Genomic DNA, 13,835 nt, shown 5'->3' with positions numbered 1-13,835 from the left:
TCCGGGTTCCCTGCCCTGTGGTAAGTCCTAGGTCCTCCCCCCTCCGTCCATATCTAGGAAGGTGAACATCCAAACTGGCTAGGCTCCCACAAAGCCAGCACATTAAGTAGGATCAAAACCCCCTGCCATTGTCCTTGGTGTCTCATCAGCCCTCATTGTTCGCCATGTTCAGAGAGTCCGGTTTTATCCCATGTTTTTTCAGTCACAGTCCAGCTGGTCTTGGTGAGCACCCGTAGATCAGCTCCACTGTCTCAGTGGGTGGATGCATGCCTCGTGGTCCCGAATTCTTTGCTCATGTTTTCCCTCCTTCTGCTCCTCTTTGGGACCTTGGGAGCTCAGTCCAGTGCTCCTGTGTGGGTCTCTGTCTCTATCTCTATCCATCACCAGATGAAGATTCTATGATGATATGCAAGATATTCGTCAGTATTGCTCTAGGATAGGGTCATTTCAGGTTCCCAATCCTCAGCTGCCCAAGGAACTAACTGGGAACCTCATCTTGGGCAGTAGGGAGCCCCTCTAGGGTCAAGTCTCTTGTCCACCCTAAACTGGCTCCATTAACTAAGAGTTGTGGTTCCGTGCTCCCCTATCCACCTTTCCTTTATCCCAATTTTCCTGTTTCCCAGGTCCCCCCACCTTCCCTTCTACCTTTTCTCTCCCCATCTCCCTTTACCCCCATCCCACCCCATCCCCAAGATCCCATTTTCTCCCCGGAAATTTGGTCTACTTCCCTTAGCCAAGAGGACAACTATATGTTTTTCCTTGGGTTCACCTTCTTACTTAGCTTCTTTAGGTTCACCTCTTGTAGACTCCGTGGTCCTTATTTATGGCTAGAAACCAATTATGAGTGAGTACATCCCATATTCATCTTTTTGGGTCTGGGACACCTCACTCAGGATAGTGTTTTCTATTTCCATCCATTTGCATGCAAAATTCGAGAAGTCATTGTTTTTTACCTCAGCGTAGTACTCTAGCGTGTATATATTCCATACTTTCTTCATCCATTCTTCCATTGAAGGGCATCTAGATTGTTTCCAGGTTCTGGCTATTACAAATAATACTGCTATGAACATAGTTGAACAAATGCTTTTGTCATTTGATAAAGCATCTCTTGGGTATATTCCCAAGAGTGGTATTGCTGGGTCCAGGGGTAAGTTGATCCCGAATTTCCTGAGAAACCGAAACACTGACTTCCACAGTGGTTGCACAAGATTGCATTCCCACCAGCAATGGATGAGGCTACCCGTTCCTCCACAGCCTCTCCAGCAAAGGTTATCCTTGGTGTTTTTGACTTTAGCCATTCTGACAGGTGTAAGATGATATCTCAAAGTTGTTTTGATTTGCATTTCCCTGATTGCTAAGGAAGTTGAACACGAACTTAAGTGTCTTTTGGCCATTTGAACTTCTTCTGTTGAGAATTCTCTGTTCAGTTCAGTGCCCCATTTTTTAATTGGGTTAATTAGCATTTTAAAGTCTAGTTTCTTCAGTTCTTTATATATTTTGGAGATCAGACCTTTGTCTGTTGCAGTGTTGGTGAAGATCTTCTCCCAGTCAGTAGGTTGCCTTTTTGTCTTAGTGACAGTGTCCTTAGCTTTCCAGAAGCTTCTCAGTTTCAGGAGGTTCCATTTATTCAATGTTGCCCTTAATGTCTGTGCTGCTGGGGTTATACATAGGAAGCGGTCTCCTGTGCCCCTATGTTGTAGAGTAATTCCCACTTTCTCTTCTATCAGGTTCAGTGTGTTCAGATTGATATTGAGGTCTTTGATCCATATGGACTTGAGTTTTGTGCATGGTGATAGATATGGGTCTATTTTCATTCTTCTACAGGTTGACATCCAGTTATGCCAGCACCATTTGTTGAAGATGCTTTCTTTCTTCCATTTTGTACTTTCAGCTCCTTTATTGAAAATCAGGTGTTCATAGGATTGAGGGTTAAAATCCAGGTCTTCTATTCAAATCCATTGGTCGACTTCTCTGTTTTTATGCCAATACCAAGCTGTTTTCAATACTGTAGCTCTGTAATAGAATTTGAAGTCAGGGATTTTATTGCCACCAGAAGTTCCTTTATTGTATAAGATTGTTTTGGCTATTCTGGGTTTTCTGTTTTTCCATATAAAGTTGATTATTGTCCTCTCAAGATCTGTGAAGAATTTTGATGGGACCTTGATGGGGATTGCATTGAATCTATAAATTGCCTTTGGTAGAATTGCCATTTTTACTATGTTGATCCTCCCATTCCAAGAGCAAGTGAGAGCCTTCCATTTTCTGGTACCCTCTTCAATTTCTTTCTTCAAAGACTTAAAGTTCTTGTCAAATAGATCTTTCACTTCCTCGGTTAGAGTTACCCCAAGATATTTTATGCTATTTGTGGCTATAGTGAAAGGTGAAGCTTCTCCGATTTCCATCTCTGCTTCCATATCCTTTGTGTATAGGAGGACAACTGATTTTTTGGAGTTGATTTTGTATCCTGAAACATTACTAAAGGTGTTTATCAGCTGTTGGAGTTCTTTGGTGGAGTTTTTGGGGTCGCTTAATGAAAGTTTAACTTCTTCCTTTCCATTTTGAATCCCCTTGATCCACTTATATTGTCTTATTGCTATTGCTAGAACTTCAAACACTATATTGAAGAGGCATGGAGAGAGTGGACAGCCTTGTCATGTTCCTGATTTTAGTGGGATGGTTTGAGTTTCTCTCTGTTTAATTTGAAGTTAGCTGTTGACTTGCTGTAAATCTCTTTTATTATATTTAGGTACGACCCTTGTATCCCTAATCTCTCCAAGACCTTTATGTTAAAGGGATGTTAAATTTTGTCAAATGCTTTTTCAGCATCTAATGAAATGATCATATGGTTTTTTCTTTCAGTTTATTTGTATGATGGATTACAATGATAGGTTTTCGTGTGCTGAATCAGCCTGCATACCTGGAATGAAGCCGACTTTTTCATAATGGATAATTTTTCTAATGTGTTCTTGGGTTCGGTTTGCCAGTACTTTATTGAGGATTTTCGTGTTGATGTTCATGAGTGAAATTGGCCTGTAATTCTCTTTCTTCATTGAATCTTTGTGTGGTTTTTGTATCAGGGTAATTGTAACTTCATAAAAGAAATTTGGCAATGGCTCTTCTGTTTCTTTATTGTGACATACATTAAGGAGTATAGGTATTAGGTCTTCTTGGAAGTTCTGGTAGAATTCTCCATTGAAACCATCTGGACCCGCACTTTTTTTGGAAGGGAGGTTTTCGATAACAGCTTCTAATTCTTCGTGACTAACAGGTCTCTTTAGATTGTTCACCTGGTCCTGGTTTAACTTTGGTATATGGTATTTATCTAAAAAAGTGTCCATTTCTTTTACATTTTCCAATTTTGTGGCATACATGCTTTTGTAGTAAGATCTAATGATTCTCAGAATTTCCTCTGTGTCTGTGGTTATGTCCCCCTTTTCATTTCTGATCTTGTTAATTTGCATATTCTCTATCTGCCGTTTGATTAGTTTGGATAGGAGTTTATCAATCTTGTTGATTTTTCTCTAAGAACCTGCTTTTTGTTTCATTAATTCTTTGGATTGTTTTCTGTGTTTCTATTTTGTTGATTTCAGCCCTCAGTTTGATTATTTCCAGTCTTCTACTCCTCCTAGGTGAGTCTGTTTCTTTGTTTCCAGAGCTTTCACGTGGTCTGTTAAGTCTCCAATGTGTGCTTTCTCCATTTTCTCTAAGTGGGTACTTAGTTCTATGAACTTTCTTCTTAGCACTGCTTTCATAATGTCTTATAGGTTTGAGTATGTTGAGTATTTACATTTCAAGAAAGACTTTAATTTCTTTCTTTATATCTTCCTTAATCCAGGTATGGTTCAGTAGTTGACTGTTCAGTTTCCATGAGTTTGTAGGCTTTCTGCAGGTAACATTGTTGTTGAAGTCTAACTTTAATCCATGGTGATCCGATAAGACACAGTTGGTTACTAATATTTTTTTGTAACTGTGTAAGTTTGCTTTGTTACCGAGTATGTGGTCAATTTTCGAGAAGGTTCCATGAGCTGCAGAGAAGAAGGAATATTCTTTCCTATTTGGGTGGAATGTTCGATAGATGTCTAAGTCCATTTGATTTATTACCTCCATTAATTCTCTTATTTCTCTGTTAGATTTCTCTCTGATTGACCTGTCCAATGGAGAGAGAGGAGTGTTGAAGTCTCCTACTATTAGTGAGTGTGGTTTGATGACTGCCTTGAGTTTTAGTAATGTTTCTTTTACATAAGTGGGTGCTTTTATATGAGGGGCATAGATATTCAGGATTGAGACTTTATCCTGATGAATTGTTTCTGTTATGAGTGTTAAATGTTCGTCTCCATCTCTTCTGATTGATTTTAGTTTGAAGTCAACTTTGTTAGAAATTAGTATGGCCACATCTGCTTGTTTCTTAGGTCCATTTGCTTGATAAACCTTTTTCCCAGCCCTTTACTCTGAGTAGATGTCTGTCTTTGTGGTTGAGGTGTGTTTCTTGTAAACAGCAGAATTTTGGATCTTGTTTTCGTATCCAATCTCTTAGCCTGTGCCTTTTTATAGGTGAGTTGAGCCCATTGACATTAAGTGATATTAATGACCAGTGTTTGTTGACTCCGGTTATTGTTATTGTTTTTGGTAGTTGTAGTTTGTGTGTTTCCCTTCTTTGAGTTGTGCTGGTGAAGGGTCTCTACATGTCTGAGTTATTGTGGGCAGTGTTGGCAATGCTGGATTCTTTGGGTTGTGATTTTCCTTCTATTACTTTCTGTAAGTCTGGATTTGTGGCTACGTATTGTTTAAATTTGTTTTAATCCTGGGAAATTTTGTTTTCTCCATTTATAGTGAATGATAGCTTGGCTGGTATAGTAGTCTGGGCTTGCATCCATGGTCTCTTAGTTTCTGCAGTACATCTATCCTGGACCTTCTGGGTTTAATGGTTTCCATAGAGAAGTCAGGTATAAGTCTGATAGGTTTACTTTCATAAGTAAGTTGACCTTTTTCCTTTGCAGCTCTTAATATTCTTTCTTTATTCTGTATGTTTTGTGTTTTGATTATGATATGCTGAGGCGATGTTTTTTTCTTGATCCAGTGTGTTCGGTGTTCTGTATGCTTTTTGAACCTTCATAGGAATGTTTTTCTTTAGGTTGGGAAAGTTTCCTTCTATAATTTTATTTATTTATTTATTTATTTTTGGTTTTTCGGGACAGGGTTTGTCTGTGGTTTTGGAGCCTGTCCTGGAACTAGCTCTTGTAGACCAGGCTGTTCTCGAACTCACAGAGATCCACCTGCCTCTACCTCCCAAGTGCAGTGTTTAAAGGCATGCGCCACCACCTCCCGGCTTATAATTTTATTAAATATATTTCCTGGACCATTGATCTGTACTTTTCCTTCTTCTACCCCTATTATTCTTAGCTTTGGTCATTTTATTGTGTCCCAGATTTCCTGAATGTTTTGTGATGAGCATTTGTTGTATTTGCTGTTTTCTTTGATCAGTGCGTTCATTTTCTCTGTGGTATCTTCAGTGTCTGAGATTCTTTCTTCTATCTCTTGTATTCTGTTGGTAATACTTGTCTCTGTAGTTCCTGTTTCTTTACCCAGATTTTCCATCTCCATCCTTCCCTTGGTTTGTGTTTTCTTCATTACCTCCATTTCATTCTTCAAGTCTTGAACTGTTTTCCTTACCTGTTTGATTGCTTTTTCTTGTTTCTCTTGTTTTTCTTGGGTATCTTTCAGAGGTTTATTCATTTCCTCTATCTTTTTGTTTGTCCATCTCTATTTCTTCATGGCAATTTTTCACCTCCTGTTTAAAGTCCATTTTCACTTAGTTCCATTTAAAGTCGATATCTTCTATTTCTTCTGGAGTAGGGTGTTCGATTCTTCTTGTTTTGGGATCCCTAGATTCTGGTGATGTCATGTTGCCTTTCTGGTTGTTGGAGGAATTCTTACATTGGCACCTGCCCATCACTTCCTTCAAATGAAGCCAGGAGAGGTCTGGTGTCTTTGTCTCGTCTTTGCTGTGACTGATTCTCTGGGTGGATCTCCTCAGTGTAGAAGCAGGAACTGTTCCTGTCTGTATGGAACTCCTCATCACCATCCAGATGGAACTCCTCAGCACTGAAACAGGCACGCCTGGTAGCCTAAGGACCTGCAGACAAAAGGGCTAAAGTGGGGAACAAGGCAGGGTCGAGTAGAACACAGGAGACCCTGGATTCCAAGCTGAAGGTGCCCACACTTCCTTGCTGGGACGTTCAGGCCTGCCTGGTAGGCAGACACTCACCCCTCTGGGTGGGTAGCCTTGGTGCAGGAGCAGGAAACTGTTCCAGAGCCAAGGACCTTGCAGACAACAGGGCAGGCTTGTATTTCTTTACTATACATTGCATCTTTAAATGAGCTGCACAAATATAATACCTTAAACAAGAACACACATACACACACACACACACACAAACACATATAGTTGTATATATATATAAAACAGTTGACCTTAAATTTTTATCATTAGGTCAAAATCGATACAAATACAATGTATTATCTCTGTATCATGGCTCCTTTAAATGTAAACAAATGTTTATAAGCAATATTTGGGAATTTGGTAGTAGTTCTCTCCATACTGCTTCCTACTTTTTGTTTGTAGGGATCGCTGCATGGGCTTGCATCAGCCCCTGGAAGAAGCCTCTTTAATAACAAGTAGGCTAAACAGCAATCTATGATAATAGCAGAAAATAGTTATGAATCATTTCATTGATATTTTTTTCTTGGTCAAATGTATTTGGTTCTACCCCTGTTCTGAGCCATTCAATTTCTGGTTCCTGGCCATCTAGGCAGTGTCACTTATGGACTTCCTCTCACAGTATGAGTTTCAAGTTAGACCAGTCATCTATTCGCCACTAAGAAAGCTCTAAGCCACCAGTGTCCCAGCATATCTTGCAGGTAGTACAAGTGTGGGTTGAATGTTTTGTGGCTGGCTTGGTGTCGCAGTTCCACTGGGAACCTTATGTGGTTACAGAAGATGGCTAGTTCAGCCTCCTCTTGAGTACTAGGAGTCCTCACTAGGGTTACCTTTATAGGTTCAGGAAAGTTTTCGCTATACTGTTTCTACAACCCCTGTTAAATGTTTCCCTATTCCAGTTATCTCTCCCTGTCTTCTCCCCATCTGTCTTTTCTTCACTCACCTGATCCTTCCTGTTCCCATCCCCACCTGCCTCCACTGCACCCATAAAATCTGTTTTATTTCTTCTTACCAACGAGATGCATTCATCTCCTGTAGACCTGTTCTTGTTACTTAGCCTCTCTGTGTCTAAGGATTGTACTGTGATTAACTGTGATTACTGTGATTATACTTTACTTAACTGGTAATATCCACCTATAAGTAAATACATATCATGTTTATCTATGTGATTCTGTGTTTCCTCACCTAGTATATTAAAGAAATGAAAATAACTAGACAACAACAAACCAAACCAAATAATCCAATTATAATGGGCAACACCTCTAAACAGAATTCTCAGTATAGGAATCTGAAGTGACTGAGAAACACCTGAAGACATGTTCTACATCCTTAGCCATTAGGGAAATGAATATCAAAACTATGTTGAGATTTCATCTTACAAGTCTTAGAACTGATAAGGTCTATAAGACAGGTGACAGCTAATGCTGGCAAGGACATATAGCAAGGGGATTCATTGCTGTCACACGTGCAAACTTGTACAGCCAATCTAGAAATTAATATGCAGTCCTCAGGAAATTGGGAGTCAAACTACCTCAAGACAAATGTTTACCACTCTTGAACATATACCCAAAAGATACCACCACAAGGACATTTGGTCAACTGTGTTCATAGTGGCTTTGTTCATAAAAGCCATAAACTGCTATATCTGGGAGAGATTGTGTTGATTGATGATTGATGTGTGATGGCTCCTCCACTGTGGGTGGCAATATCTCTAAGAAAGTGGGCTTGGGATACAAAAGGCACCAATCTGACTAGGCAAGAAAGAAAGCCATGAAACACTCCTTGTCCATGTATTTTTGCCTTCAACTATTAGCTTGCTTTTCTATCCTAAGCTCCCAAAATGATGAAGCCAAATTACCCCCACTCATTTTCTGAGCTGCTTTTCATTAAAAGATTTAATTGGTGATATATAAATGCAAGTTAGAACAAAAAATGGAGAACCAAAAGTAATATTGTTGCTAGACAGAACCTGGGAGTGATGTCTCTTGGAAAAGTATAGAAGATATCAAAATTTTAGTTGGCAAAAATTTAGAAAGTAGTACACAGAATTAATTAGATGTTCTTGTAGGATCAGAAAGACGGAAATGTTAAGAGAAATGACAGAAAGTGGAGATTGAAATCATAGAATTTCAGTTGAAATTGATTAAGCTGGAGGTTATTTGTGTGATATTTTGGCTCCAAAATATTTCTTTTTCTGCCTCTGACCTGGAAATTTAGTAAAGCAGAATTTAAAAATATGAGCTAATTCCTTAAATGGAATATTGAATGTGGTGGATGGTTATTACTGATGATTTATTCAAGTCTATAGTGAAAAATAAACACCAAGTTGGGCAGAAATAAATGAAAATGAAAAGGCAGTTTCTTATGGCAGTCAATTACTGGAACAGGCAGGGATTTTTGAGGATTTTATCACCATTATAGAGAAGGCCCTTGCTATAGAATGGAAGCCTAGCAAGGTGCTCTAAGGGTAAGACTCCATTCACATAAGCATTCAACTTATGGAAGGTGTAAGCAAAGTGATTCTTAACCGTAACCCTAAACGCATTTTCCTTCATTGGTTACCATGAGTCTATAGTGACCCAGGTCAGAATGTAATTGATTGAATGAAAACCTCTCATATAGGAAGATGTATTTGAACATCTCCCTCTTCTTGTCAACTTTCATTTGATTGCTTGTGAATCCAGTAGGAGGAGGAGCCTTTCTGGATGAAATTCCTCATTGGACATGTGATATGAGTTTCTATCGCCTCAACCTATTCCCTGTTCTTTGTGCCTGCTATGTTGTGGTTGAAACTAATCCGTCAGCTTTCTTCTTTTGCTGTCATGACTTTCCTACCATTATAAACTCTATCACCAAATCACATAAGATTCAGCAAAATTAACTGCTATTTGATCCTAAGACAGTTTGGTAGCCTACAGTTTTCATTTTTGTTTGTTTATTTCTGAATACAAGATTTGTCTGTGTAGCCCTAGATGTCCTGAAAGTTGCTGTGTATACCAGGCTGGCTTCAAACTCAGAGATCCCCTAACGCTGATTCCCAAGTACTGGGATTAAAAGTGAGCCTTGATTTTTTTTTTTTTTTGTTTTTATATTGTTGTATGATGGTTTTGTTCCTATCAAGCATATACTGAGCTTCACCCATATCTTGAATTTTAAAATTTGACAGAGGGTATCATTATGTTTCCCAGGATGGCATGTATTCATGACATTGACACTGGTTGTGCTTTCTGAGTCATTGGATTGCAGGTGCATCACCTTCTTCCGTCCTGTTTTGTTTTGTTTGAATTTTTATTTTAATATGAGTATTTACTTGTACATGGATATGTACCATGTGAGTGCCTGATCCTTACGTTGATTAAAAGATGGAACTAGGAACCCTGAACTTGGTATAATGAATAGTTGTGATCCCCCCATGTAATTCCTTGAGTCAGACCAGGAGTACTCTTTACTGTTGAAACATCTTTCCTGCTCAGTGTTGATTATTTGTAATCAACATATATATTTGATGCTTTCATTTGTCCATTTATAACTTTTTAAACATCCAGTGCTTTAAGTAAAATCTTATTTATGTTGCAGTTTAAATTGAGACACTTCAGGTTTCTCATAGATGAATAAAGAGCTGGAGTAAATAGATAACTCTTTTCAGGAACTACAGCAAAAACCTCTGAGTTCTTTCTATCTTTTATGTTTGTTTGATTGACTTTTAAATGGAAACAGATCCTTAATATATATTTATGGCTGTCCTAGAAGTGATTGCATGGACTAGGCCATTCAACTCAGAGGCAGATAGATATATGTCTCTGCCTTCTGAGTGCAAGGATTAAAGGCATGATTCAATACACCCAGCTTGCCTATCTTACTTTTCTTTTTTTGTAGTTAGAAATTAATCATCCATGCAATTTCTCTCATGTGTCCTCTGTATTGTTGATCTGTTTACTTATCTTTTATTGTTTGTTAATAGGCATTTCAAAGGGTTCATAAATTACAGAGACGAATCTTCCATTCAGTTTGTTTCTAAAGTGACTTGGTAATTAAATTATGTCTATTTCATAGAATAAGTATGGGGAGCACCAAAGCTATATGACTATACTGTCAAAGAAGTATACATTTGCAGTGTTGTCAAAGTCATGATTTCTGTTGTACAAATGTATGGAATATTTCAGAATGCAGTGACCTATGGTGATGTACATATCGACTTCACTTGGGAAGAATGGAATTTGCTGGATCCTACCCAGAGGAGTCTCTACAAAGATGTGATGTTGGAAACCTACAGAAACCTCACTAGTATAGGTAAGACTGAATTATATTTCGTGTTTTAAAATAAGGGGACAATTGTTCATTGGTAACTGGTGCTCTTTTGTAATATGATTGAGGAAGAAGAAGAATGAAATGAATAAATCAGGCATGGCTGTAAGGTTCAATGCAAATGGTAACGAATTTTTTTTACACATTTCAATATATAACATACATATTCTGGCATTATATTTTAGGATACAATTGGGAAGACCATAATATTGAAGAACATTGTCAAAGTTCTAGAAGACATGAAAGGTAATTTTCATGTGTAAGCTGATAGAATTGTATCTCTGAAGAATGTGTAATGCATCCTATAAGCTTTAAACAAAAGCAACAGTGTAAATACTAAAGTGCATTGATGAATTTTAAATTCTCACAAAATCATATACCTTAATTTCAGATAAGTGAACTGCATTTGCAAGCCATTCTTTTAAGAAGGAAGATAAGGAAACAATGTCTTAAAATATATTAAAATTTGAGTCATAATATGATGAGAGCTATATTGTAGAATTATCAATCCATTTATTTCATATATATATATATAATATATACATATTGAAAAGGTGACAAGTATCTCTCTAAAACTCTATTATACTAATAGTCCATAGAAAAGGTCGTTTAACTCATAGACTTGTGACTGTGCAAAGTTTAGTGAGGGGGCAGTTAAAGTCAACAGTCAAGGGGCAGCTGTTATGGAGAGGCCTTAACCATATACCACAAGTCTATGAACATAAAGTCAAACTGTGTGAACTCAATGTGGAAACCTTATATTTGTTATTTTTCTTTTACTAGGTATGTCATATGTTACTCTGGATACAAGCCCCATGAGCATAGGGATGTGAAAATAGATAACATACCTTTTTCTCCGAACAATTAGAAGATATGTAGCAGTCCCCATGTTGAATATACTTGTTGAATTTGTTGGACAAGTATATAAGTAATTGGTTTTCTAGCCTCATAGTTAATATATCAGTAAGCTCACATTTCAGAAAAGCATCATGAGTACCAGGACTGTGTAAGTACTTCTGTTTGTCATAGTTCACTTACCAAATGTAGTATCACTCACAATATAGGAAACTTTATTTATTTATTTATTTATTTATTTATTTATTTTTTTATTTTTTTAGTTTTTCGAGACAGGGTTTCTCTGTAGCTTTGGAGCCTGTCCTGGCACTAGCTCTTGTAGACCAGGCTGGCCTCGAACTCACAGAGATCCGCCTGCCTCTGCCTCCCAAGTGCTGGGATTAAAGGCGTGCGCCACCACCGCCGGGCTATAGGAAACTTTATGAATGCAACAAGGGTGGTGAAGATCTGAGATTTTTCAGTTCTCTTCAAATAGGTAAAAATTCTCATACAGAAGAAAGATTCTGTAAATGTGAACCATGTAATAAAGGCTGTTATCTATTGTCTTCAAATATGCAAAACAAGCCTTAGTGAAGGGGAACAACAAGATTGTAAACATGGTGATAAAACCTTAAGATATTATTTCTCTTTAAAATTGGACCAAATTGTAAAATTAATTCATACAGATAAAAATATTCAACAATGAATGTGCTAATTCTTTCACATGTACAACTATCATTACAGGCATGAAAAAAGTCAAACTAGAGAGAAAGCTTCTGTATATACTCAATGTGTTAAAGCCTTCACATGTGACAGTCATCTACACAGGCTTGAAAGAACACATACTAGATTGAAACCCTATGAACATAACGAATGTGGTAAAGCCTTTTTACATCACACTCCTCTTCAGATACATAAAAGAACACATACTGGAGAGAAGGCCTGTGAATGTAATCAGTGTTGTAAAGTCTTTGCACATCACAGTCATCGACAAGTACATAAAAGAACACATACTGGAGAGAAACGCTATAAATGTAATCAGTGTGGAAAAGCCTTTAAACGTCATAGTAGTCTCCAAAAACATAAGAGAAGCCATACTGGAGAGAAGCCCTATGAATGTAATCAGTGTGGAAAAGCCTTTGCATGTCACAGTTATCTCCGAAAACATGAAAGAACCCATACTGGAGAGAAGCCCTATGAATGTAATCAGTGTGGAAAAGCCTTTGCACGTCACAGTTATCTCCGAAAACATGAAAGAACACATACTGGAGAGAAGCCCTATGAATGTAATCAGTGTGAAAAAGCCTTTGCATTTCACAGTAGTCTCCGAATACATAAAAGAAGCCATACTGGAGAGAAGCCCTATGAATGTAATCAGTGTGGAAAAGCCTTTGCATGTCACAGTTATCTCCGAAATCATGAAAGATCCCATACTGGAGAGAAGCCCTATGAATGTAATCAGTGTGGAAAAGCCTTTGCACGTCACAGTTATCTCCGAAAACATGAAAGAACACATACTGGAGAGAAGCCCTATGAATGTAATCAGTGTGGAAAAGCCTTTGCACGACACAGCCATCTTCAACGTCATGAAAGAACCCATACTGGAGAGAAGCCCTATGAATGTAATCAGTGTGGAAAAGCCTTTGCATGGCTTAGTCATCTACAAGAACATAAAAGAACACATACTGGAGAGAAGCCCTATGAATGTAATCAGTGTGGAAAAGGCTTTGCATGTCACAGTTATCTCCGAAAACATGAAAGAAGCCATACTGGAGAGAAGCCCTATGAATGTAATCAGTGTGGTAAAGCTTTTGTGTGTCAGAGTCATCTCCGAATACATGAAAGAAGCCATACTGGAGAGAAGCCCTATGAATGTAATCAGTGTGGTAAAGCTTTTGTGTGTCAGAGTCATCTCCGAATACATGAAAGAAGCCATACTGGAGAGAAGCTCTATGAATGTAATCAGTGTGGAAAAGCCTTTGCATGGCACAGTCATCTCCAAATACATGAAAGAAGACATACTGGAGAGAAGCCCTATGAATGTAATCAGTGTGGAAAAGCCTTTGCATTTCACAGTCGTCTCCGAATACATGAAAGAAGACATACTGGAGAGATATCTAATGAATGTAATTAGTGCAATAAAGCCTTTGCTTATAGCATAGTTATTTTGAAGGTACCTCAATGCCTGTGTTATAGGAATGAATGCTTATAAAAGAGAAACTTTCATCTGTGAAAAAGTGTTTGTTTAAAGAGTTGTTTTAATTGTAATTGTGTGATGTCATTATATGTTTGTGTGAGTATGTAAAGTTTTCATGTTTGCTTCTGAGAATGTTTGACCCTCGGATCTTCTTGTAGCAAGAATTACAGGAAGTTGTCAAAAATTAGGCCTTGGTCCTAGGAATGAATATTTCTTAATTGCCCAGCCATGTTTCTAGTGCTGTAAATATTTTAAAGCCTGTTTGTATCATGTTGAAGTCAA

The 13,835-nt window shown here is 38.0% G+C and overlaps 1 protein-coding gene across 1 annotated transcript; it reads left to right on the top strand.

Annotated features, from left to right (window-relative positions):
- Positions 1–10,362: 10,362 nt before the first annotated feature.
- LOC121437004 (zinc finger protein 431-like) lies at positions 10,363–13,490 on the top strand. The gene is made up of 3 exons (XM_041636890.1): positions 10,363–10,507; positions 10,708–10,768; positions 12,101–13,490. Exons 1-3 carry the CDS (start codon positions 10,363–10,365, stop codon positions 13,488–13,490), a joined length of 1,596 nt encoding a protein of 531 aa, XP_041492824.1.
- The last annotated feature ends 345 nt before the right edge of the window (positions 13,491–13,835 follow it).

This window comes from Microtus oregoni, unplaced genomic scaffold, assembly GCF_018167655.1.
Source record: "Microtus oregoni isolate MIOR12 unplaced genomic scaffold, Mior012 000002F_ref0000024, whole genome shotgun sequence".
Classification (NCBI taxonomy): Eukaryota; Metazoa; Chordata; class Mammalia; order Rodentia; family Cricetidae; genus Microtus; species Microtus oregoni.
This window is presented reverse-complemented; position numbering and strand designations above follow the sequence as displayed.

Coding starts and splice junctions, on each gene's coding strand:
- LOC121437004 (XM_041636890.1), top strand. CDS start 10,363: ATGTATGGAATATTTCAGAATGCAGTGACCTATGGTGATGTACATATC. Junction 10,508..10,707: donor CAGAAACCTCACTAGTATAG/GTAAGACTGAAT, acceptor ATTATATTTTAG/GATACAATTGGGAAGACCAT. Junction 10,769..12,100: donor AGTTCTAGAAGACATGAAAG/GTAATTTTCATG, acceptor CTATCATTACAG/GCATGAAAAAAGTCAAACTA.